General features: G+C 38.7%; 1 protein-coding gene across 2 annotated transcripts in view; it reads right to left on the bottom strand.

Annotated features, from left to right (window-relative positions):
* The window catches only part of LOC127413414 (nuclear factor NF-kappa-B p105 subunit-like), a 39,607-nt gene continuing 12,295 nt past the window's right edge, over positions 1–27,312 (bottom strand). For both annotated transcript variants that reach the window (XM_051650560.1, XM_051650559.1), the window contains 19 exons: positions 26,982–27,130; positions 26,704–26,867; positions 24,467–24,625; positions 20,395–20,499; positions 16,626–16,717; positions 15,945–16,083; positions 14,951–15,091; positions 14,672–14,767; positions 14,329–14,475; positions 12,683–12,824; positions 12,354–12,468; positions 11,510–11,711; positions 11,242–11,411; positions 10,948–11,050; positions 10,347–10,483; positions 9,347–9,407; positions 9,071–9,237; positions 7,951–8,077; positions 1–1,935 (listed from right to left, as the gene is read on the bottom strand). In XM_051650560.1, coding sequence (XP_051506520.1) covers positions 1,841–1,935; positions 7,951–8,077; positions 9,071–9,237; positions 9,347–9,407; positions 10,347–10,483; positions 10,948–11,050; positions 11,242–11,411; positions 11,510–11,711; positions 12,354–12,468; positions 12,683–12,824; positions 14,329–14,475; positions 14,672–14,767; positions 14,951–15,091; positions 15,945–16,083; positions 16,626–16,717; positions 20,395–20,499; positions 24,467–24,625; positions 26,704–26,867; positions 26,982–27,130 — 2,511 coding nt within the window. In that variant the 3' untranslated portion in view covers positions 1–1,840. The remainder of the gene's footprint in view (positions 1,936–7,950; positions 8,078–9,070; positions 9,238–9,346; positions 9,408–10,346; positions 10,484–10,947; positions 11,051–11,241; positions 11,412–11,509; positions 11,712–12,353; positions 12,469–12,682; positions 12,825–14,328; positions 14,476–14,671; positions 14,768–14,950; positions 15,092–15,944; positions 16,084–16,625; positions 16,718–20,394; positions 20,500–24,466; positions 24,626–26,703; positions 26,868–26,981; positions 27,131–27,312) is intronic.

Genomic DNA, 27,312 nt, shown 5'->3' on the forward strand with positions numbered 1-27,312 from the left:
TTTCAAAAGTATGATCAATAATTTTATTATAAAAGTATCACAAAAACACCAGTTACAAAGCACACACATTTATCCCTCTGTACAACATTGTTTAACATGGTACAGACATAAATACCAATTTACAGCCAAAAATACATTACAGTGCCTATCAAACCTTTGGTTTGGGGTTTTGTTACTCTTATTAGCATTCACCATAATGTAAAAACATCACTATATCTAAAAGCATTTTGGTGTCACAAGTTCCCGTCAGTTCAAAGGTCAAGTCTAGAAAATTTCACAGAGCAAACAGAGAAAGAGAGACGATCTAGAATCAGTTCTACATTTCATACTGTGATGCATAAGTTTGAACGAACATTCTGGAACTGATCCTAGATATTATCTGAGTGATATTCTGTCCTATACAGCCTGAGTTCAAAGGGTCAGTTCACTCCAAAATTAATATTCTATCATTGTCTTCTGTATAACACAAAAGTAGATGTTATTCTGTCAATTCCAAACATTCTGTCTAAAAATATTTGTTATGTTCCACAGAAGAAAGTCACACAGGTTTGGAACAACACGAGAGTGAGCAAATGATGACAGAATTTTCATTTTTGGGCATCTGGTTATTCTGATCCCCATACACACATCCCAAACACACATCCCAAAAAAATCTGTATGAAACACACACACACACACACACACACACACAGTCCATATCAAACACGCTCTTTTGACTACAATTAATTCACACACTAATTAACTTAGAACCGGCAGATTTAACCTTCCCATTTTTATAAATGAATTAAATATGTGGAGATGAACGAGAGAATATCCTCTCAAAGCTTATGACGTTTCTTGCTTGTTTTATCAGAACACATGAGCAGAAAGTAGGTATTTAAAGTAGCACCACTAAACAATTTAAAAGAAATCCCATCCCAAACAATGTTCTACATCACAACTGGAAAAGGACAAGAGACAGCAGTTGAACAAGCTTTATGTTTTTTTGTGCTTCAGAGGATGAAGGGAAGGACTTTTTACACCATACGACACATCCGATTGGTCCAAAGAGTCATGATAATCCAGTAGACCTTCTCTCCTCTCAGGATGAGAATCAAATTGTCCTCCACACTTGGAGAAAAGCCTTTGCAAACTGGATTACATCTGGAAGTTTGCATAAGAAGTTAGCTAAATTGAAAACTGTGAGAAGTGTGCTGTTCCTGAATTAGATTTTTTGCTAAAAACAAAATTAAAAATAACAAAGAAAAACACTTGAGAACAAACCAACAAATGAAAATGCAATGAAACTCTTTTCTTATTTGTAAATGTTTTTCATGCAATAATGTTTAGCAAATCAGGCCCAAGAGAGTAAATATTGCGTTTCTTGAAGAGAGTGTCAAATGTACATTTGCACACAGATGTAACATCCGGGCTCAGTCAAATCCTCACTCAGCTTAACCACAAATGAAAACACAGCTACTTAGAAAAATTAAAAAAAAAATTGCCAAGTCAATATAGCTCTTATAAAAGGTAAAATAAAATGTTCATATAAGTGCTTTTTGGTACTTATTCATATTAAAAGCTAAAAAAACAAAACATAAAAGTCATTCCCCTTGGTCATAAAATTTGAGGACTCCTCATTTAACATCCTCAAAGTTCTCTTATTTGCATTTCGGGTGTGCCTGAGGAGTGTCTGCATTGGGCTGCTAAACATCCACCAATCAAAGAGTTTGGAGGCGTGTCCTGAGGCTGAGTGGCAATGCTGCTGTAGTGGGAGGGAGAAGCTGGCCTTCAGGGTCACGCCTGAGTTTGTGTGGTTGTGTTTGGAGACAAGAGTGTCAGCGAGACTGAGGCTGTGGTTTTAGAAAGAGGTCTCCACCCCGCTGTCGCAAACCCCACTCTCCTCGTGATGGGAGGCCAACATCAAACCCTGAATGGTCTTACACAGCCCTGCACCTGAGAGAAGAAACAGGGAAATTAGTCATCTGAATTATTATTTTTTTCCTTTCCTTTCCTTTTTTTTTTTTACATTATCTGTGTTCATTTGGAGTGGGGGTGGGGGACCAGCAGAATTCTATGGAAGAGATTTAGACATGGTAAAACGTGTTATATGGAGCTGAGAGTACTACAGTCTTACTGATAGCTAACAGCATAATCAAATTAGCCCAGATGGGACTGTCAGCCTCTGTCCCCTTTTGTTGTACAAAACAAGCTCAGATGGAACTTGTGATAGAAATCAATTATTTTTCATCCTATGTAAGTCAGATTTTAAATACCACAGAAGCACGTCAAGTCTTAACTATCACCAAAATGCAGAATGAGGCGTTGTTTACAAGTGCTTTTCATATGTAGTTCAAAGCGGCACCTGATGCTGGCGCTGATGCCCTGACACAAATCATGAACGCGGCTTCACGATGGCTGTAACAAAGCGTAAAGCCACAATCTGCAGGCAGATTAATATTGTAGAGGATGAGAGTTTAAGAGATTTAATGACCACTGCAATGAATATGCAACCTATGTGGAGACTAGTTCTTTCAATTAGTTGAACTCCCACTTTGACTTTAGGAAACGTTTAATGTTACTTGAATTGGAGCTATTTTAGTGCATTTATATCTTTATACTGTGGAAGGCTTTGTTTGGAAAATGATAATAAAGCATTATTGTTGCATAATGTTTTGTTTTCTTTCCTAAGATGGAAATAAGAACATTTTGACAGAAAAGGAGTATACATAGAGTAAAATTTTAGCAATTTCAAAATGTGCGATTAATCATGATTAACTATGAAAAACTATGCGATTAATTGCGATTAAAATTTGAATCGACTGAAAGCACTATTATATAACTAGCGAATATCATCACACCACAACACATTATGTAAATGTTAATATTTTACATTATTTTTTTCTCCCCAATTTGGAATGCCCAATTCCCAATGCGCTCTAGGTCCTCGTGGTGGCGTAGTGACTCGCCTCAATCCGGGTGGCGGAGGACGAATCTCAGTTGCCTCCGTGTCTGAGACAGTCAATCCGTGCATTTTATCATGTGGCTTGTTGAGCGCATTACAGCAGAGACATAGCGCATGTGGAGGCTTCATGCTATTCTCCGCAGCATCCACGCACAACTCACTATGTCCCCACTGAAAGCGAACCACATTATAGCGACCACGAGAAGGTTACCTAATGTGACTCTACCCTCGCTAGCAACCGGGCCAATTTGGTTGCTTAGGAGACCTGGCTGGAGTCACTCAGCACGCCCTGGATTCGAACTCGTGACTCCAGGGATGGTAGTCAGCGTCTTTACTCAAATATTTGACATTATTAATGTTTTACACCTTGTGCTAGCTTTTTTTTTTTTTTTTATACAATTGCTGTGATTTTCCCCCATAACAGAGTTGAAATATTGAGCTTGACAAGGCCAGTGTACGTATAATGAAATACTGATAAACTGTAAGAGAATCTTTCTTCCATTTGTACCATGTGCTCATAAAGCCTTTTACTTCCTCAAATATGATGTTAAAAAGTGAAGGGACAAAGACAAAAACCTGTATTTCAGAAAGCATTTCAGAAAATGATATAGACAGTGAAAGCAAGATATTTTCATTTAAAATAACAGCTTGGTCTCATGAAAATAATGTGACAATGGCAAAATATTTTGCAAACCAAAATAATGTGCTTCATTAAACATTTGGCTGCAGTTTCTCAGTGAAATGTCCAGTGGGGGGGGGGGGGGCATTATATTCATGATTGGCCCCCACAGTGAGCCTGGTTTCTCCCAAGGTTATATTTCTCCATTAACCAACATCTTATGGAGTTTTGTGTTCCTTGCCTCAGTCGCCTTCGGCTTGCTCACTGGAGTTCTAAATACAATTATGATTTAATTATTTACTTATTTATTTTTAAACACAATTCACAATCGTATTTAATCAAACCACACAATGATGACTCAAAGACATTATAGATATTACAGTTTTCATTTTCTATAATGCATGATTTTCTGTAATGCTGCTTTGAAATGATGTGTGTTGTGAAAGGCGCTATACAAATAAAAATCACTTGACTTGACAGTGTGCAAGTAATAGACCGAAAATAAGTGTTTATAAAGTCATAAACAGCCATAGTATATGTGATTTGTGTGAAAGTGAATAAAACGCAGTTGTTGTAGTGCTCCAGTGTTGATTTCCCCAAGAAACTGCAGCAAAACGTAGAAAGCTGCACGTAAAACGTAGTTTGCAAAAATGTAGTTATAGTAATGTCCATTCTATGAGACTAGGTTGCCAAATAATGTGACAAAGTTCTTGAGTAAAAAGTATCCTGTTAATCATATCAGTAGTTAGTCATGGGGAAACAAATAGGACAAAAATGGTACATGTCATGAGACTTACCCTAATACCATGATAAAAGCCTTAAAATCTTAAAATAAGTTTAAAATCTTATCACTAAACATTTTTTTTCCGTTGCGTTAAAAAATTCCTGATATATGCACACCTATGACTGTATGTCACGTGAATCCTATATCAATGCAGTAATTTGCTCTCTTTGATTATGACATTGTTGGCAATCATAAACTGTCCGCAGTTAGACTAATGAACTACACTATATTGCCAAAAGTATTCGCTCACCCATCCAAATAATTGAATTCAGGTGTTCCAGTCACTTCCATGGCCACAGGTGTATAAAATGAAGCACCTAGGCATGCAGACTGCTTCTACAAACATTTGTGAAAGAATGGGCCGCTCTCAGGAGCTCAGTGAATTCCAGCGTGGTACTGTGATAGGATGCCACCTGTGCAACAAGTCCAGTCGTGAAATTTCCTCGCTACTAAATATTCCACAGTCAACTGTCAGTGGTATTATAACAAAGTGGAAGCGATTGGGAATGACAGCAACTCAGGCCACGTAAAATGACAGAGCGGGGTCAGTGGATGCTGAGGCGCATAGTGCGCAGAGGTCGCCAACTTTCTGCAGAGTCAATCGCTACAGACCTCCAAAGTTCATGTGGCCTTCAGATTAGCTCAAGAACAGTGCATAGAGAGCTTCATGGAATGGGTTTCCATGGCCGAGCAGCTGCATCCAAGCCATACATCACCAAGTGCAATGCAAAGCGTCGGATGCAGTGGTGTAAAGCACGCCGCCACTGGACTCTAGAGCAGTGGAGACGTGTTCTCTGGAGTGATGAATCACGCTTCTCCATCTGGCAATCTGATGGACGAGTCTGGGTTTGGCGGTTGCCAGGAGAACGGTACTTGTCTGACTGCATTGTGCCAACTGTGAAGTTTGGTGGAGGAGGGATTATGGTGTGGGGTTGTTTTTCAGGAGCTGGGCTTGGCCCCTTAGTTCCAGTGAAAGGAACTCTGAATGCTTCAGCATACCAAGAGATTTTGGACAATTCCATGCTCCCAACTTTGTGGGAACAGTTTGGGGATGGCCCCTTCCTGTTCCAACATGACTGCGCACCAGTGCACAAAGCAAGGTCCATAAAGACATGGATGAGCGAGTTTGGTGTGGAAGAACTTGACTGGCCTGCACAGAGTCCTGACCTCAACCCGATAGAGCACCTTTGGGATAAATTTGAGCAAAGACTGTGAGCCAGGCCTTCTCGTCCAACATCAGTGTCTGACCTCACAAATGCGCTTCTGGAAGAATGGTCAAAAATTCCCATAAACACACTCCTAAACCTTGTGGAAAGCCTTCCCATAATAGTTGAAGCTGTTATAGCTGCAAAGGGTGGGCCGACATCATATTAAACCCTATGGATTAAGAATGGGATGTCACTTAAGTTCATATGCGTCTAAAGGCAGATGAGCGAATACTTTTGGCAATATAGTGTATATTACTTGGCTGAAGAATTGTTTATTATTAATTATATTTAATTCAGTTTACTGAACATTGGTGATGTTGATCATATAGCTTCATCTTTTGCATATCCTAACAACATCCCCATAGTAAAATCACTGTAAATGGTTAAAACACTGTAATGCACTGCCTCTTGTGACTTATTGCTTTATTGAACCTAGAATTGTGAGCTAATTTTAACAATATAATTTTAACATGGGCGACCACGAGAAGAAAACTGAGATGAATATTTCCCCTGCTGGCTTAAACACACTTATTTGCCCCTGCGATGACTGCGGCAACTCTTCGAATCAGACAGCAAGGTGGAAATACTAGTTTCAAAGAAACGGCTCAAGTGTTTGAGACAAAAACCAGAACTCCTGTATCAGGCTTTCAGTTCATTTTTCCTGGGAATCCCCTTCTGTAGTGCTCGCTTCCCCCTGAAAAATCACCATCACTGCAGAGAAAATAAGCAAACACTACCACAGTGTGACAGGTCACCCTGAGACCAAGGGGAACTCCCATAGAGTGCAGTGGTAGTGCTGTTTTGTTGACATCACAGTTGAGTTCACATGAGGTAATATCGGATCATCACAATGTGAGTGTGATACTATTGTTAAGGAGACGGTGAGGTTGGGGACAGAGGCTGACAGTGATTTATTCTGGGGGTTTTACAAACCATACTGTGGGCACCATAAAAAAGACACCTTATATAAAGTGTGACCAAAAAAAATCTCACTAGTAGCCTACTATGAACTGTGACGCAGTAGTGATGATGTGCTCTTGGGGAAACATCCGAAATGAGTCACTGAATGAACACTCACCACTAAGTAAAAAAAAAAAAAATGTTTTGAGAAGATATTGGAGAGTTGTGTATCCAGGTACACAGAACAAAATCAACTATCTATTAAAAAGCATTTGAGAGCAAATGAAAAATAAAGCAACAAGCCACCGGAAGCAATGCGTCACCATGATTTTATAATGGGTAAGGGATGTTTCTTAGGCACAATGCAAAGTAGAGTGCCTAAAACCTCCAAGAATGTTCAATATAATTTGTTTTTTTTGTTAATCACACTTGTTATTAATAATATTTAAGATAAACAATGCTTCCGTTAAGTAGTTTACTGGCCTAACTGTAAGGCTGTATATGGTTTCCAAACAACTCCGCAATTAGGCGCATTAATATCCACTCACTCTCTGATTCCTTATGAATAGGCCATACTAAATGAAAGGTGAGAATCTTTTAACATCGTAATGAACAAGATCACTATAACATATACACAAAGGATGGAAAGCATGGCACAGGAATCAGCTCGTCCGAAAACATCGCCAGATTGATCGACAGCTGGGTGTGCAGTGCAAGATATCCAGCACATGAGGTAGGACTGTACAAAAGTTACACACTTCACCATTAAAGTGTGGGTGATGACATGAAGCTATGAACTGAGGTTAGTTACGTGGATATCATTAACTACTTCGAGTTGTTATGACAGCCAACAACTGCACAAGTTGAGCCTGAACTAATTTTTTCTTTAACTAACCCTTAAAATGGTTGTTGTTCTTCGTCTGTAACGGTCGTATTGGCATTTTTAAAAACCTGTGTCAAGATAAACATAGAAAAACATCTCGAGACCCCTTGTGCTCCATCCAGCTGTTTTTTTTAACGCAAGAACGTGTCCTCATCTTGTGCCGCCTGCTGTCGGTAGTGGTTTGTTGCCTGTACAGCTGGAGTTGTGCTTACTGCCCCCTGCTGAAAACATGAAGGTGGTACTTCAAGCTTGAATTGCTCAGATGGTAGGAAAATTCTTTATTACGGTCCAGGGGCATGATTAATTTTGTTTTTTAACACTTAATGTTTTATATAATTAATCACACTGAATTAACATGTTAAATCGACAGCCCTATTCGGAAGTATCCATTTTAAATTTATTATCCAAATCAATGTACAGTAAACTTACTACAGGGACAGTACCCTGTACCCTTACTCAAAGGCATAATGTTGATGGTTAATGGATCACCCCTTGTGGGATTTGAACCAACAACCTTCCAATTACAAGCCCAAATCTTTAACCACTTGGCCATATCACCCTTCACAAATGAACATGTCAGGATGCCAAATAACATGAATCTCTATGAATTACCTGCGAGCTGAGGTGTGGTGTGGATGGCTTCAGTCTCTTTACACAAAGCCTGTAATAAACTGACAGCACTGCTGTTCCCAACATGCTTCAGTCCCTCCACCAGATCATGCACCGTTCCTCCAGAAACCTGCAGATAAGACAGATCACCAACAGCTGACTACAAAATGCAAGTGTGCATGATAAAAATATGTGCTGCTTGCTGCTACAGTTCTAATATGATGACAGAACTAAATGATATGCACATTTTAAGAAAAATGTGCATATAGGTTTAGTTTCAAGTTGAGGTCAACCGATAGTGGATTTTGCCAATACCGATAACTGAGTATGATAAAAGCTGCTGGAAAAGGCTGATAACCAATTCATTTGCAGATAGTTTTTAAAAACAATTTGTAGAAAGTTAATAAGGAATAAGGTTTATTATTATTCACAAGATATGAAGCTGGAGACAAAATGTATGTGCTGACAGGGCACGTTTCCATATAGTCACATTTTTCTTTGCATGCCCTCGCTTCAATTTTGAACACTTAATTTTCTAATCAAAATAACAAAATATGCATTGAAGTGAGGCTAAAAATATGGATGAATATTGTCAATGATGAAAGATTTAGATACAGAAAATCCCCACGAGATTGTTAATCATGGAAAAAATCACTATCGCTATAGATTTTTGCAGAAAACCGATAGTTCCGAAAGCAACTATCCGCACAACTTATAGTTTCAAAATGTATGTTAATGAATAACCAAATCATCCAATGAATACATTATTTAGAATGCTGATATTCGTATACTACTGGCAAAAATCAGGAAAAACTGTACACACTGCAGCTAAAATTGCTTGACAATTATAGGTCTCTGGTTACTAATGTTAGTTTGGTCAAAAACAACTTGGTTAAAAAAATTATAGGTTATTGCAGCGTGTATGTGGCTTTCTTTTAATATAACCTATTTGGTATATCTGTTTACTACGTGTTTAAAACACGGAACTGCAGACAATTAACGCTATAATTAAGATAAGAAAATGATTGCTGCGCAGTTGTGGACTAATACCATCTTAATAAACAGATTTATCCTTTCTTACTATTCTACAGTGTCCATGCAAAAAGGGTGCGAGTTTGTTTACCTCGTAGCTGTCCAGCAGCTTTCCAGCAGGGCAGGAGCTGACTTTGAAAGCGCTGGTCAGAATGCCGAGCCCCAGAGCATAAGCCAGACTTTCCCAGCCTCCTTTTTGCTCCTCCAGAGCCTGACAGAGATCCTGCTTCATCTCAGAGCTCAAGCTCATCATATCACCTGCCATCACAAATAAAATCCACAAATACTGTAATCTAGTGTCACACCATATGTCAGTGTGTATTCAATATACAATGTACATCAAAGTGTTACAAAACACAGTTCATACCTTGTGGTGGAACTACAACAGTGGTGGGTTGATACTCTTGTCCATTTAGAATATCATAAACCTGACAACACAGAATATAAATCATGTATTACATTCAGAACCAGTCCTTGAGTACCCCCAACAATGCACATTTTGGTGTCTCCCTTTAACTGACACAACCAACTGACCCTTTGCTAAGCTCCTCCCTCTTAGTTACCGTTGCTAGCTTTGACAAGCTTCCAAGAATTTCCCATAGGAATGAATGGGAGATTGCAGTGAACGGTGTGGTTTTTGGCAAAATACTGTATGCTCATAAACTAAATGGATATTATTCTTACGTGGGCTGTAATGAAGAGTGACATTGCAAAGCCTTGCTATCTGACATTTGTTTGTAAAAGAAAGTTAACTTACGATTAAAAACTGAACACTGTGAATTTGAATCGAGGCAAACCATTAATGCATTCGTTTGAAAAGAGAAAAGCGTCATTTGATAGTGATTACACATTATAATATTAGTATAGTGAACAGAACATCCCATAACGCGTATACAACATACTCACTATGATGCTGTGAACTCTTTATTTACTAATCACATATATGATGACCTGAATCAATACATAAATAAATTTACGTGAAGTTATTAGATAAAACTGACCTCGAAGCAAATGTAGGTGTCCTTGCTGATGTTGTTCATATTCATTTTGAATTAAGGACTGACACACAGTTTAATCCATCGCAGGCTCTACTCATTTTATTTATAGATTTTTTTAAAATAAATGTGAAAAAAAATACTGTCTGTGTCCTCTCTGGGTACCTTGTGCCACTTTTATACTGTAAGCAACCCAGCAAAAATATTTAGTTATTATTTTTTTTTTAACATATTTTTGGATAATTTCGGTAAAATTCCAATTAAAACTACTCAAACACACATGATTTCCATAGACTTTCACTCATAAATAGCAAATGAATGAAGTGATGAAAATGGACTATGGCAGAATTTGGTCAGTAACATCAAACCCACCTCTGGGCAGGTGGCCATGTTCATCGGGGTCGTCCCGGGAATATAGCCTTCATCCTCCTCCTCATCCTCACATGTAGCACACCACTCATCATCTCTGAAGAACAGTGGTTCAAAGTTCTCTTTATGAGGATCTGCTCCTAAAAGCAGAGAAAAGTACAAGACACTTCAAAAGGCAGAGCATGAGATGACACACCAAAATGACTAAGGTTTGATTATAAGGCAACACTTAACTTTCAAAAAAGTTCTAGCATCATTTGTTTACAAATGCAACTTGTTTTGATAAGTTATCTAAATCAAATCTATCAGTTGAAACAAATCTCTTAAATATAATCACAGATATATCAATTCTAACTTGAGATGAATGGTGGAAGATCTTCAATAAATGGATAACGTAGTCCTTTTCTTTTTGATTACATTCCACCAGACACAATCGCAGAACATTGATGACAACAGGAGATGAGATGTTTTAAATGACGAAAGACAGATAATCCTTATTACAGACAAACCAGTCATGTAAGTCATAAATATTTCAACACTACAACCCTTGTTGGCGGGTGACATGTATCTGCAACCCGCACATGTAATTCATGCACACACACACCTGCTGCGATGAGGAGCGCGCACAGTTTGGTGGAGCCCCGTCCTGCAGCAATGTGCAGAGGTGTTGAACCATTATAGGTGACACTGTCTACATTTGCGTTACCCTGCACAGACAAAAGGTTACACATACACACAAAAGATGTAATTTATCAACAGATCATTACAATTAACAATAAGCACATAATTCTGCTTTACAAGCACATAGCTTCATTCATTGTTGGCTGTTGTAAAAATGTGAAACTGTACAACTCTGACATATATAGTAGGAATCTATTCACTATAGTATTTGAAGTACCTCAAGCAGGAGGCAGCCAGCAAGGGACAGGTTGTCCTGCTCTGTGGCCAGGTGAAGTGCGGTGCGGCCACATGTGAGCTCCTGAACCTCAACATCTGTCCCGCTCTCCAGCAGGACCCGCACACAACTCAAACTGTTCGCCTGCACAGCCATGTGGAGCGGACAGAGACCTGAACATATACAAAACACCCCTGAGCACATGTGCATATAGGTAGTATGTAATTTTCTCTAATTCACGCATTAATGGATTGCACAGAGTGCAGTGTACCTGCTGTGTTATGGACACTAGCTAACTGCGTCAATGATTTGTGCTTTAGCAGCAATCGCAGCACGCTGCCCTCTTTATGCTGAGCAGCCAGGTGAAGTGCCGAGTTTCCATGGCGATCTGTGAGGGTGATGTCCACTTCGGCCTCTAACAGGGCCTCCACTGCCTCTTTCTGCTGTGTGACCACAGCTAGGTGTAAAGGAGTCTAGGATGATATCACAGGATGTCATTAAACACTGAACAAAATGTCCTTAAAATCCCATTGAAATGACTAATATCACCATAAACTGCATACAATTAATAATATGAAACTGAACCCATATTTAATGCAGTCTTGTCTTGTTCACTGATTTAAAGAAAAAGAGCATGTCATACAACCTGTCCATATTGACATCTGTGTTATTTGATTGACATCACCTAGTAACAGATGAGCTTGTGCAAACATACCATCGAGTTTGATTGGAGGAACAGCCTTTGATGTCAACAACAAAAGATATGGGAGGCATTTTCTTCTCTCTTTTAATCCTAACCCCAACTAACCCTAACTAACCCTGACCCTAACTAACCCTAGCCTAAACCTAACCTAACCCCCCAATTATCCCTATGCCCCCCCAAAGCGCAAGTGAAGCAAAAGGTCGAATTTTATCATCATGGCGCTAGCCCTAACAAAATGTGCTTGAAGTTCAACGCCCCCTCCATTATATGTTATTGCTCCCCTACTGTAACCATTCTAGATCTGGGCCTTTGTCTGCAACCCTATCAGTATAGACCTGGAAACCAATTTTGGGTCAATCCCGCCAGTTGAGAACTACTGATCTAATGTATTGTACATGTGTTTGTGATATACCTGGTAGAGATCATTCCTCATGTTCAGAGCATCCTCTCCGGGGAGAGCAGCGATGACTTGTGCTAATTTTCTCACTGCATCTGTCTGGCTGTGGATTACTCCCAGATGCAAACCCCTAAAATCAGACACAAACCCATAAGATCAGACATCGAAACAAACTCAACTGGTAAAGCTTCGATCTTTAGGGGGAAAAAACAAACACACATCTGAAATATTTTTTTTACTGTTCACGTGTAGGTGGGAACAGTTTTTCTTTTCTTGTAGAAGTGGGAGGTTTCTGAAAATAGAGCTTCTACTCCAGAAATGTGAGGTTGTTTTTTCTGACTTACGTGTCTCCGTTTTCATCCTGAGTGGTCATGAGGGGGCGCTGTGGAGCCAGAAGCATTCTGGCATCACCGCTTAATGCGTATTGAAAGAGAGCATGAGCCTGTCTCTCAGCTAGTTCAGCCAAATGGGGTTTGAACACACACCCTGAAAAGAAATCATATTCAGAACATATTTAGGGAGAGATATCCAAGTAGTTCCATTATATCATGTTTGGATTTGAATCTGGTTTGTCAAAAGCTAAAAACTTTGCACATTCTCAACACTTTAAGAGTCTACACTAGGAAGTCAATGACTTTCAGTTTGATTTTGAATGATGCACATAGCATATAGTCTTAAAGAGTTACTTCACCCAAAAATGAAATCGGAGTCAAAAGGAGAAATTTTACAGAATGTTTTCTAGGCTTGGGATCCATGCCTTTCTTACGCATGAATAATCGGAAGATTTTCCACAGTATTATCGATATATATCAGGATTTTTTCAGCTATAAATAGGGCTACCCGTTGCACAATAGTCTTTGTCTTTTCAAACATATTTCTCAACATAACTTTGGTTAATTAAAGGGGGTCGCACACCGGACATGTCTGCCGGACGACATGGCACTTTCTAAAATCGAAACAATTATTTTCTATGATGGTACGTGCACAGCGTGGGCTCACCGTCTCTGGAGGCTGCTCAAAAATCTGAAGTGCTACGGAGCATAACTTGCATAGTTTTCCATTAAATTCGATCCAAATCATTAACAAAGGACAAAGATTATTTACTCTAGCCATCAGTGGATGATTTACTGTGTATACGCACCTTTCATAGAGCCTACACAATGTATTTTCAGTTACAAGTATGTCTTTTTGTGGTTGCCATCTTGAATGAAACCTCTTCAAAGATACATTCTGGAAATTACATAATAATGTCTAATCATTCAGTTTGCGCAGTTAAACAAGTTTCATACACTAACCTGCAAACTCATCAACGTCACTTTCATTCTTGAAGTACAAAAACCTTTGTAAATTTTGTGTGTATGCATCCTGTGCAAGGAGCTCTAAAATACCCATCCTATGTTGCGGCACATGTGCCTTGCGACCTCAGTAAATGTTATATCACCCTCTTGTGGTCTCTTAACATTATTATGCAAGACATTAAACAGAAGCCCAACTGAGTGAATTGGAAAGCAAGCAAATTAGCCTAAATCAGTGATTCTTCCCCTTCTCTCTCAAATCTCATTTGTGTATTTACATATTTAAACTTGACGCATGAAAACACGTTGTGTCAGGTTTAACGGCATTGATGCTAAATGTCATTGGTGTGATGGGTCAACTTTGAATATGCACATGCATGAATGAGATTTAAAAAAATAATGACAAAAACATTATCGTATAGCTTAAGAGGACTTGGAATACAGTGCATAAGTCATTTGGACTTCTTTCATAAGCATTAAATGGTGTTTTTGTCCTTGACAGCCCCTGGTCACTGCTGCTTTCATTGGATGGGAAAAAGCTATGTAAACGTTCCTCAAAATTTCTCCTTTTATGTTCAACTGAAGTAAGTAAGTCATATGGGTTTGATACGACAATGATTTCTCATTTTTGAAGAACTATTCCTTAAAGTTGTAAGTCATCAAATGCTTTAAGCTAATAGTCCTAGTATGCTCACCTGTGGCTTCCGTGGGATCTGTGTCCTCACAAGCTACCCTCCCATCAACAGTTTCAGGTGGGGCACAGATTCGCACCACGCCACCTGCTGCTGGATCATCATCTGTATCACTGTCTTCATCACTGTCTTCCACAGGGTCTTGAGATGCTATAAGTGGAGAGAGTCCCACACTCACTGTTGAGAAACTGGATTTTCTTCAGCCAACCATAACCTTCTCTCATATGACTTTGAAAGCTGGAATTTACGGAACTGGGAAGCTTTTTTAGAGTTTTGTTTTAATTGTTGAGTGTATTGTCAAAGCCACTGCATTGAGGGTAGGTCGATTGACAGTTTATAAACTCACCATGCTTTATGGTGGTCCCACCTCCTCCCATTCCTGCAGAGAAGTTGTATCCAGACCCATAATTGTTATAGGTTTGATAGCCCTGGAAGTAATGTCCTAGAAGACAAAACCGCAAAACAGTTTGACCTAAAAATTTATCCACAACAAAAATGGTTTGGAAATATTTCAGCCAGCATACATGACCATTTCTGTTTTAAAGCTTTGTTGAATCTAAACAGTGCAATGTGGGATTATAGGCTTTTGAATTGATTTATTAAGTGAAATGCCATGTTGATATACCTCCTCCTCCACTTGGACCGCCCCCTGCTGTAGACCCACCCCCTCCTCCTCTGAACATGCCTCCAGCTCCACCTCCCGCTCCACTGTAGTCCTGAAAGTTTGGCAAGGTCTTCTGTCTCTTTCTCTGGACCTCTTCTTTGTCTAAACACAGTTTTAGAAGAGAGATTCAGTGGAATAGTAAGCCTACACAATATGGAAATAAGGATATGTATGTCAAAAGTTTGAAAAACATTCAAAAAATTTTAGAATAATAGTAAAGTCATCAAAACTATGGAATAACATAAATGGAACTATGGGAATTATGTTGTGACTAAACAAAATCCAAAATAAATCAAAACTGTGTTATATTTTAGCATCTTCAAAGTAGTCACCCTTTGCCTAGATTTTGCAGACATGTACTCTTGACATTTTCTCAACCAACTTCTTGAGGTATCACCCTGGGATGCTTTTTAAACAGTACTGAAGGAGTTCCCATCTATGTTGGGCACTTATTGGCTGCTTTTCTTTATTATTTGGTCCAAGTCATCAATTTCAAAAACTTTTTTTTTTTGTATTAAATTCTAGTTTTATAATGAAATAAATTAATATGGTGGCACAATTATATTTTTGTCTACAAAACTAATTTCAAACATTTAAGCATACGCCTTCAGATCAAAAGATTTTTAAGATCATGAGAAACATTTCAGTCAAGTCTTTCAAAAGTTTTGACCAGTAGTGTGTGTACATATATATATATATATATATATATATATATATATATATATATATATATATATATATATATATGAAAAAAATCATCGTAGTCTAAAATAACAATTTTAGGATCTTTGCAGAAGGAAAATTCCTAAAAAATACAGTTGATGTTGTATAGCCTGCCATGAGCTTTATCCAAAATATGGGGTGGTATTATAAATTTTAACAAGCTACAATAGCAAAGGAGAGTTCAAATCATGCAGTGCACAGCTGGCTTTAGTGAGCTGGATAAGTACTGTACCTATGATCTGTGGATGGTAGGTAAATGGCTTGGGTTCACTTGTTTCGTTGTCTGATTTCCGCTTAAGCTGCACAAATACAGAAATGGGCTTCTGAAGGTTCTGGTCCCGATATTTGGGCGTTTTGAAGACAATGGCAAACTATGGGATGGAAATGAGAGGTGGAAAACCCATTCATTTTATTAATCATAATAATAACACCATAAAATCACTTTTACTTAAAGTCAACATGAAACTGCATTCTGAAGGTCAAAATCTGCAAATGATCATCGGCATTAGATTATTGGCAAAACTACAGGCAAAAGTTTAGAAAGGCCACATTACCTAAAACAGTAGCCTAAAACAAAGCCTAAATAGCTATAAATGGTCATAACTACATACACTAAACAAAACTACTTAAAACAATACTATTTTTGGTAACATATATGGTAACACAACATTCTTTTTTTTTTTATTAATAATTTCTTAATTTTCATTTCTTACAACAAAACAATTTATTTTGCCATGGCGCTGTAGATTAAGTAGTAGTATTTTAATATGGTGTTCTATCTGCATCAGTGGAAAAATGCAGACATTCAAGAACTGTCATAATAATCATTCAAATAAAAATCAGCAGGGCCAAAATGAGTGCCACAGTGGGGTTGCAGTACAGCAGTGTGTCTAGACAGGAAGTCTGTGCTGACCTGTCTGTGAACGTCAGTGGGGGAAAAATCCCCATACGCTTCCCAGGTAAAACCTGAATCATCATCTTCATAAAAACGCACCTGGATATCATCTATCACAACAACAAAAACAATGACATCATCACATATGAGTATGTGTTACAAATGAGTAAATTACATTACTGAGAACCAACAGGGAAAGAGGAAACTACTTCTTACAAACATACATGCAGTAAAGCACACATTTTACTTCCGTAAAAGCCATGGTTTACCACACAGCAGAACAACTTCTTTTAGTGGTGCACCTGACATGCACAACACATGATCAGAAAGAATATTTTTAAAGATTAATTTACTATGACTATTGCTGACAGAGAAAATGACATCAGTAATGGGTAATGAAATTGCCCTGATATGGATTGACATCCTTGTTGAAAACATTCAAGAGCTTGCATTTAGTTTTTGTAAATGCTTCAGTGAAGTGTGTTTGTGTAGAACATTTATGTATATGATGTATTTCAGGTTTAACCCTTTTAACTTTTTATTAATTGAAGAGACAAGAGAACACAAGAGACAGGACAAGACTAGATGAGAAGAGAAGAAACAACAAGAGTCAAGAGGAGATGAGAAAAGAAGAAATGAGAAGAGGCAAGATGAGACAAGAAAAGAAAAGAGGGGGGGGGGGGCTAGGAAGCTCAGCGAATATTAATGCGGACTACCACCCCTGGAGTCGCGAGTTCGAATCCAGGGTGTGCTGAGTGACTCCAGCCAGGTCTCCTAAGCAACCATATTGGCCCAGTTGCTATGGATGTTAGAGTCACATGGGGTAACCTCCTCCTGGTCGCTATAATATGTGGTTCTTGCTCTCGGTGGGGCATGTGGTGAGTTGTGTGTGGATGCCGCGGAGAATAGCGTGTAGCCTCCACACGCGCTACGTCTCCGCGGTAACGTGCTCAACAAGCCACGTGATAAGATGCATAGATTGACGGTCTCAGACGTGGAGGCAACTGAGATTCGTCCTTCGCCATCCGGATTGAGGCAAGTCACTACGCCACCATGAGGACTTAAGAGCGCATTGGGAATTGGGCGTTCTAAATTGGGGAGAATAGGGGAGAAAAAAAAAGAAAAGAAGATGCCAGATGAGATCAGACGAGACAAGATGAGAAGAGAAGAAAGAAGAAGAGTCAAGATGATATAATAAGAGGCAAGAAAATTTAAGAAGAGGCAAAATGAGATTGGCGAGAAGAGGCAAGACAAGAAGAGAAAAGAAGAGGCAAGATGAGATCAAATGAGAAGAAACGAGAGGAGGCAGGACAAGATAAGACGAACCAAGAGAAGAAACGAAAAGAGGTGATAAAAGTAGAGAAGAAACAAGATGAGACAAGAAGAGATGAGACCAAAAGAGACAAGTTTAGACGAGAAGAAACAAGAGGAGGCAAGACAAGACAAAAAGAGAAGAGACAGAAGAGAAGAGATGAGATGAGAAGAGGCGTGATGAGATGTGAAGAGACGAGCAAAGAAGGGAAGAGGAGAGATGAGACCAGAAGAGTCAAGATTAGATGAGAAGAAACAAGAGCAGGCAAGACAAGACAAAACAAGAAGAGAAAAGACAAGCAGAGAAGAGGTGAGATGAGATGAGAAGAAATGAGACAAGAAGAAATGAGAAGAGGCAAGATGAGAAAAAACAAGACAAAAAAAAAGGCAAGAAAAGACAACACAAGAGAAGAGACAATGAGAAGAAGCGAGAAAAGCAGAAACGAAATAAGATGAGATGAGAAGAGATTAGACAAGAAGAGACAAGAAGAGAAGAGGTGAGTTAAGATGAGATCAGACGAGAAGATATGAGAAGAGTCGAGAAGAGATAAGATGACACGAGAAGAGATGTGAAGAGATGAGAACAGAATGGAAGAGGTGAGGTGAGATGAAAAGTGAATAGAAGAAATAAGAGATGACGAAAGTAGAGAAGAGGCGAGATGAGACAAGACAAGAAGAGATGAGAAAAGAAGAAACAAGATGAGAAGAGAATAGGCGAGACATTAAGAGGCCAGAAAAGATGGGAACATGCAAGAAAAGATACGATTAGATGATGAGAAGAAATTAGAAGAGGCGAGATGAAACAACACAAGAGAAGACCATGAGAAGAAATGAGAAGAGACAAGAAATGAAGAGAAGAGATGAGACAAACAGAGACAAGACAAGAAGAGAAGAGAAGTGAAGAGGTGAGGTGAAATGAAGTGACGGGCAGAAATGAGGCAAGATGAAACAAGACAAGAAAAGAAGAGATGAGAAGAGACAAGAAGAGAACAGAGAAGAAAAAAGGTCACAACAGCAGAGAAAAAGCAAGATAAGACAAGAAGAGAAGAGAGAGGAAGATAAGAAATGAGAAGAGATGAGACATGCAGAGGTAAGAAAAGAATGACATGAAAAGAGACAAGAAAACATGAGAAGAGGCAAGATGAGACAAGACGAGACAAGAAAAGAAGAGATGAGAAGAAACGTGAAGAGGTGAGAAGAGAAAACGAGAAGAAAAGAGAAGAGGTGAGACAAGATAAGAAAAGGCGAGAAATGCAGAGAAAAAGTATGATGAGATGAGAAGAAAATAGATGAGATGAGAAGAAATGAGAAGAGACAAGTAAAGCCAAGAAAAGAAGAGCAAAAATGAGATCAGATGAGAAGAAATGACAAGGGACAAGACGAGATGTAAAGACGAGAAAAACAAAGAGGGGAGATTAGTTGAAAAGAGACGAGAACAAATGAGAAGAGACGAGAAGAGGCGAAAGGAGACTAAAAAAACAAGAGGAAGTGAGAAGACAAAACAAGAAGAGACAAGAGAAGAGGTGAGATGAGAAGAGAAGAAATGATACGAGATGAGACAAGAAGAAATAAGAGGAGGCAAGACAAGAAAAGAAGAGGCAAGATGAGATCAGACTAGAAGAGATGAGAAGAGGCAAAAAGAGACCAGATGAGCAGAGAAGAAACAAGAAGAAACAAGATGAGACGTGAAAACACGAGAAAAGAGGGGAAGAGGCTAGATGAAATAAAAATAGAAGAGAAGAATGAAAGAAGAAAGAAACAAGATGAAAGAATAGTAATGCAGAGTAGGTTTGTTAATAACTGATATACAGCACACTTTTATTTAGCTCTCTCCTGCCCCCTGATTTACATATGAGATGGGGAATTCCCTACAGCTGGAAATATACAGTAAAAACTTCCTTTATGAGAGGACCAGAGCGTCCAGCATACGACACAGGAAAAAGTGGCTAATCATCTGTAGGTTAAAGGCTAAAATAATTTGAAAGAGGTTTGTTTATAGGTGGTTTCATTCAAAAATACAAAACTTTATTTCAGAGATAAAGTCAAGTAGACTGGAAAATATGAATCCTACATCTCACACGTCACTGAACTTTAAAGGGGCCATATTCTACACTTCTATACAAGTTAAGCAGGCTGTTTTGCTATCTTTAAGACCTCTTCACATGTTAAATAAAAACAATCCCACAAAGTTGCTGAACAGGTGCAGACATGTAAATGTGGGTGGTTATATGCTCATGTGCTTATTGTTATGACATCATAACACAACGATTTCTGAACATGCCATTTCCGTAGCTTAGTTTCAATAAATGGTCTCGGTGGACAGGGGACAGCTTTGCATTGGGAATGTTAGCATATGCCTACACCATACACCAAACTATTTTCTTTAAAATGAGCTTTCCATGATTTGTCCCCATTATATTTATCCCCTTTATGTCCCCCTAAATCTAGTTAAATTACTTATTCAGTGCTTTCTAACCTTTCTGGACTTTGTCACACAGCAGGTAGACCTCCTCTCCACCCGTCACACAGCCAGCAGTCCGATCCATCCGCACTATCTTCAGATTGGAGGCGTTCGGGGCCTCTGAGAAGCCACAAGAAAGACAGGTGTTAGAAAAGAAACAAGTCATATAATTATTTATTGTGGGTTGCTCTGTTTTTCCTTTCTTGGGAACATTGGCTGTCTTTTTTTATGAGCATAAACAAGTGCCGATAGTGCTGAGGAGAGAGGCATAAACTGAGAGAGAAATTATGAGAAAAGGGAGGGGAAATTGAAGAACTGATTTCAGTGTGAGAGAGGAAGCAATACTCACCTGTTCTCCTTCAGAGAGTGAGAGTACAAAGAAGAGAGAGACAGAAAGAGAAAGAGAGTGAGATCGAGAGTGAGACTCAAAAAGACAACACTCACAGTGATTACCGTAGGATTTTTTTCAGCAGTGGGGCTGTTGTGTGCGCGTCCACGAGCTCACAACACCAGACACATATTTACAAGCATCGGTGGAATAACAGCTAAAAATGACCTTAGAATCATTATAGATTGTTTATTCATGTTCGCTTATCATGTGTTTCTTCTCGTCTCATCTCGTCTCATTTCTTCTCTTCTCATCTCATCTCGCCTCTTCTCTTGTCTCTTCTTGTTTTGTCTTGTCTCACCTCCTCTTGTTTTTTTCGTCTAATCTTGTCTTTTGTCTCATCTCGTCTCACCTCTTCTCATTTCTTCTAGTCTTTTTTCAACTAATCTCCCCTCTTCTTTGTTTTTCTCATCTCTTCACATCTCGTCTTGTCCCTTCTCGTTTCTTCTCATCTCAACTCTTCTCGTCTGAGCTTTTGACCCTTTAAGGGCTCTGGAAGCCCAGACAGCTCTAGTAATAATGACGTGCCTCTACTCAAAAAAATTACTTGCACTATTTTTATTAAACATAAATACAGAAGAGTCAAGACAAGAAGAGGTCAGAAAAAAGGGAAGAAACGAGGTGAGAAAAGGAGAGATGTGAGTTGAGATGAGAAGAGACAAAAGAGAAGAAAGGAGGAGAGACAAAAAGAGAAAAGAAGAGAAGACAAGGAAAAAAACAAAAGAGAATATAGCTGCAAGCAGCGATCACTGGGGTCCAAGCACATGTGGAGAGATGACCAAAATAATCAGAATTGACAGAAATTATTCAGTGGATGCGAACTGACAATAGATCCTGCCTTAACTAAATTTGTTGAAAAGTGAACTGGGTACCAACATTTTGAAGCTGCAAAAAGCACATAAAGGCTGTGTAAAATGTATCCATATGACTCCAATAGTTAAATTCAAATCTTTAGAAGCAAAATGATTCATGTGGTTAAGAAACATCAATGTTTAAGTCTTTTTTTACTATAAATCCGGTGGCGATATGCACGATGAATGTGAATCGAGGAGAGGGTCTCTGATTTTATTACTGTATACACAGTCGAGGCTTGTCCATATGGGCAGGTAGGGCAGAGCCACAACTAAATATTCATCCATTTGAAAACATAGATCCATACTAGAAATGTAAAAATGTGCAGCAAATGTGCAGCAAATCAATGATTCTCTTCCCCAATCAACAATTCATTTGATTTTAAAATCTGAATTTCCATGCTCCACATTCAACCAATCAGACAACCAATCAATCAACTTCCACGAGAGTAGGACCAAGTTTGAAAACTGCACATTTAAGGATGACACAGCAAAATGATACCAAAGGTAATTTCACTTGGATATAAAGAGTACAATATTTAAGGCAACAAAAGTATTGCAACATGTACAAGCTGTGGTTCAAAATGTACAGTTGCTTCGTCAACAACGTCCAATTTTGTGAGGCATCTGAAAACTCACAGACAGAGATAAGTTGAAATTGATAATGGTTACACGTCAGCTATGGTTCGGAAGCATTTAACTTATCATGTTAGCTGGGTTAGCTAGCTAGATACTTAGTTTCACAGAGCTCAGTGCACTGCAACTACAGTTTTGGTGTTAATTATTTTGCATTCCTCATTGCTGAAAACAACTAAAAGATGCACTGTGGACCAGTGGTCAGATGGTGTCAAGGCAAAATCTTTCCAAAATGTTAATTTAAGTTAATTTAAGGGTAAGGGGTTGTCTGAAAAGTCCACACATTGTGCTAAAATGTGCAGATGCTGTGGAGGGTGTGGTAAGGGACTGCCTGAAAAGTCCACACATTGTGCTAAAATGTGCTAATACTGTGAAGGGTGTAATTACTATATTGATTAATACTTGACAACTAATTTAGGCAAAGAGCACTAATGACTTGTTTAAAGTTGCACTACGTAACTTTGTGCTCTCTAGCGACATTTGTGGTTGAAATTTAAAATTGCAAGCAATTTGTGGAAAAATACATCACGTCAGTCGTGTTTTAGCACTGTTCTTCTGGCGGATGAATCTCCCAATTTGAGTCACCTGGACATCGACTGTGTGTGATCACGACTGGAGCTGGAGTCATAACGTGCTATTTTCATGTTGATATTATGTTATACAATTAAACATTTGAAACTTACTTACTTACTTGAACGAATTTTACACTTAAATCACTTTTCTGACACTACACTCAAAGCACTTTTAAATAGAACAGTGGACTCTCCTCACGCCGTGCCTAACCAGACGGGACAAGATGCCGCGACACGCGATAAAAGGTACAGTATCTTTTCCATGTTAATCAGAGTTTTTGTCCTAACCAGCCGTAACACATGACGAGCAACATCGCTTTCTATTTTTGAAATGGTTTCTATTTCTGCTACGTCATGCTGGCCAGCACAGTCAACAAATGGATCTAAAATTATTGTTATTACAGTATATTAATGCTGAATTACACTAGCCGGTTCACAACAACTTGATTTTGGCCGAGGGTGTCACACCTACCAAATGTTGTGCTTGAGGTCTTGTTCTCTTTAGCCGGAGCTCTGTCACACACACATCACACACACACACACACACACACACACACACACACACACACACACACACACACTTGTTCAGAACGGTAGTGGGGAGACATACTGGCTCATTCTTACTTTCTCTCCGCTTCCTTATCTTATCTAATCTTATTGCGTTGCATTGCGTCTGGTTAGGACAAGCTGTCAGCCACCACCAGTAGATCTTAATATGATTATTCAAGTGTTTTATCTACTATTAATGTTTGGATTGTACTACTATTTTCAATTTAAGCGGTTCAACTCGTGATATGGCTGATATGAGTTCAACAGAAGACTTTATTATTTTTATACTATATTTTTATACTAAAATAGCACGTCTATGCAATGCACACAATCACACCGTGAACTAAAAATATAAAATGAGGATTCAATAATGATGGGGATAAAATATACTTTATTAAACGTAAAAATAATATGCTTAAATATGTAATATAATGATTACAAGAAGTCAATTTCAGAAGTCATACATATTAAGCATGTCACAGTAAATTCACTGGACAACGTAGATACATCGCGATCGGTTAACACCTGTGTGAGTGTTACTGAACTGAGTTAAACAGCATAGTTCGTTTCTCCATCTGTGTGTGCGGACATGACGTAATGATGCAAGGATGAATGTCATAAGCCAGCAATTTTGCGCCAAATCGAACTCAAAATCAATTCATTTTTATAGGTTTACCATAGTGAATCACGGTAAGGTAAGGACATTGTTTTGAACACTGATTGTTTATGTACTCGATCAATAATGGCAATTTTTACATTTTTAACCAAAAAAATCCTACATTGTGCAGCATTAAGGCTTGACACTTTAAGTTGAGGACCTGGGACTTGACTTGGACCTCTCTGTCTTGACTTGGGAACTGACTTGGGACTTGCCTGTCTTGACTTGTGTCTTGACTTGAATGCAAAGACTTGAGACTTACTTGTGACAAGCAAAACAATGACTTGGACCCACCTCTGGGAAGAGGTTAGGGGAGATGAGACGAGACAAAAATCGAAGTATACATTGGACTTTACTGCCAATTATGTACAGTATTTCAACTTTGTAAATTAAAAACAAAATGTTTTAAAGTTGAAAAGGTTGAGACACTCACTGCTGTCGAAGATGGGCTGTGATATTACTGGGTCCAGTCTACGAGAGAACCCTCCATCGCTGTCAGGCAGGAAGGCCGTAAACATGAGCCGCACCACGCTCAGATCCATCTCCTTGGCCTGATGAGCGGCCGCACTGCTGATCAGGTTCCTCTCATGATCTGAAATACATTCCGACTGATATGGTCAGGATATATTGAGGTTGGTTATAGTTGGTTGTTAATAGCTCTGAACCTCAGGCATTCCTTTAAAATAATCAAGGATCATTAGGCCTTTCTGTGAACCAAAACTTTAGAGCAATTAGTTCATCAAGAGATCAGCCATACAGTCCATCCAGAGTAGAGGTCGACCAATATATCGGTTTTGCCGATTAATCGGCACCGATAATAGATTTCTGGAACTATTGGTTATCGGCAAAAATAAACACTGATAGTTTTTCCCTGTTGCGTCCGGTGCTGGAGCAGCAGGGATGGGTCCGTTGTCATTATACAGTATGAGAGCAGCCTCTAGAGGCGATCACTTCACTTATGCCTTGTGGTGTTTGTTTTGACATGTGTGACTACACACTGCATGGAGCGGAACACTTGAGATGTGGATTTAAAACTTAAACAACGAAAAGGTATGTATACAGTACACTACAGTACATGTTGTCATTTCATTATAAAGTAATTAATTTGTTGGCTAGATGCTGCATTAGTAGAGAACAGCAGTATGTTTGCCAACAAGGCTGAGAGGACACTAACATTAAAACTAACCTCAAGCGGTTAGAACAATGTGACAAAAATATACACAAGTCCCACCCAAATGTTTAAATGTCATGATTGTTACCATTTATTACCATCTATTTGCATTAGTTTATATCCAGCTGGTCAAGTTTATGCATTCGTTAGCCAGCAAAGTTGCATATTTATAGCTAGTGACATGAGAAAGCAAACGAATATCTTCATGCAGCCAAGAGAAACGTGTAAACAAATCAGAAACAATTAATGATTTCAATTAAAAATTTGTATCCTCACTGTAATATGATGACTTCAGTTCGATCACATTCTTGCGCTAAAAAGGCTAGACACAGCGCAACAAATACAGTTTAACAGAAAGCAGGTGTCTCAATATGCTATTAAAGTTCTTTTTAATTAGACACATCATCTAAAAAACAGTGCCCCAGCACGAGACGCTGAATAAACAAAAACAAAGAGAAACAAAGTCATTCGTCTAGCATGCGTTTACACAGAAAAACAAATGGATGGTTGCAAAAGTGTTCGGTGTGAACAGCCCCTTACAATTGATGGAGGTCTTTGGCTGTTGCGTCTTGCTCTCTTATAAGCGTTTCTCAGGTTAAGCAATGAGATGTTTAAATGCTTTGTCAGGAAACTGTTAAACTTGAAAACGTGTGTCTTGAGATCCAGTCTGTTGTGTTCCATCTGTTTGAACAGCCCCTAGCCTGTGCTCATAGTCTGAGCCGCTTCACCACGAGTTCAGCTGAATACCACTGCTATCTGTGAATATTGCTACTCTACATACAACTGTACTGAATAAAAAACAATGTGGTATTTCGCTGTTATTATGAAGCTTGAGTCTGGAATAGTAGGAATCAGTGCAAGTGTAACCATGTCAACTGTCTACTGAAGCGTTTCCCCCCTCATTTTACTTTTGACTTAACATTTGAGAATATGGACCAACTTAAACTTTTTATTTATTTATTTTATGCACATTAGTTGAAAATGAAATGCTCTTTTTTAACAGCCAGGATAGAAATGTTCTATGCAATAATATAATGGTGCTGAATGGTTTATGTATTTATTGCGCCCTCTTGTGGACTAAGTGAACAATGTCAATTTAAAATTCTGCTGATTTTAAAATTCAAACAGTAGTTCATAGATATTAATATTTATATATTTATTTCATTTTAAAAAGTAAATACATTTTCATGGTTCAGTCAGTACTGGTTACTTTTGGAATAAAGTTCAGCACTATTTTACTTTGAGTGTTACTTTTTCTTTCAGTATCAATTTAAAAAAATATCGGTTGATTAATTGGTTATCGGCAGGTACTGCCCAACTTAGTTATCGGTAAAATCCACTATCGGTCGACCTCTAATCCAGGGATCAGTATTCTTATTACAAGGTTAGTCCCTCTAGAGTAAACCACCAAACTCCACATGCAGTATGAATGTAATCAATGTCACTGCCAAGTCTCACACACACACACACACACACACACACACACACACATTTCCTACCTGCGAGATCTCTGGGCATCCGGACCTCTCCTTGGAGGGTGTCTATGTCAGGATGGATGAACACACCATAGTTATATCCCATCCTAAAGGCCTCGATCATTCTTTCCTCCAGAACTTTACTCACGTTCTTCTTTGTCACGTGCAAAATACCCAGGTTAGGAAAACTGCAAGTCATTTGAAAGAAAACATTGATTATGACTATTAGCATCATTATTATAGGTACCAAGAGTGTTATTGATCTGAATTAGCTAAATGTATGTTGGGGAAAAAATTCTGACCTGATGCATGAATCTTTCGGCTGCAAGTCAGCGATGCAGATTCCTTTATCGCAATGTTTGCCAACCAGGCTGTGAGCGTGGAGATGGGGCTCCGGAGTGTTGGTCACCAGCTGAACTACCACTCGCGCTGCACCCTGGTAGTTACAGATCTGTTATCCCACAAACAAAAAGAACAAAAACAAAAAAGGATGACACATCACAATTATAAAATAAATAAGTTCCAGTGCTAAAATCTGACTGGACTAGCCAGATTCAAAGCGATTGTAAAATAGCCGACATGCATCTGTTACCGCACACTAACTGAATTCTATATTAATGCATAGAGAGCCTT

The sequence above is a fragment of the Myxocyprinus asiaticus genome, chromosome 22, assembly GCF_019703515.2.
Source record: "Myxocyprinus asiaticus isolate MX2 ecotype Aquarium Trade chromosome 22, UBuf_Myxa_2, whole genome shotgun sequence".
In the NCBI taxonomy this organism is placed as follows: Eukaryota; Metazoa; Chordata; class Actinopteri; order Cypriniformes; family Catostomidae; genus Myxocyprinus; species Myxocyprinus asiaticus.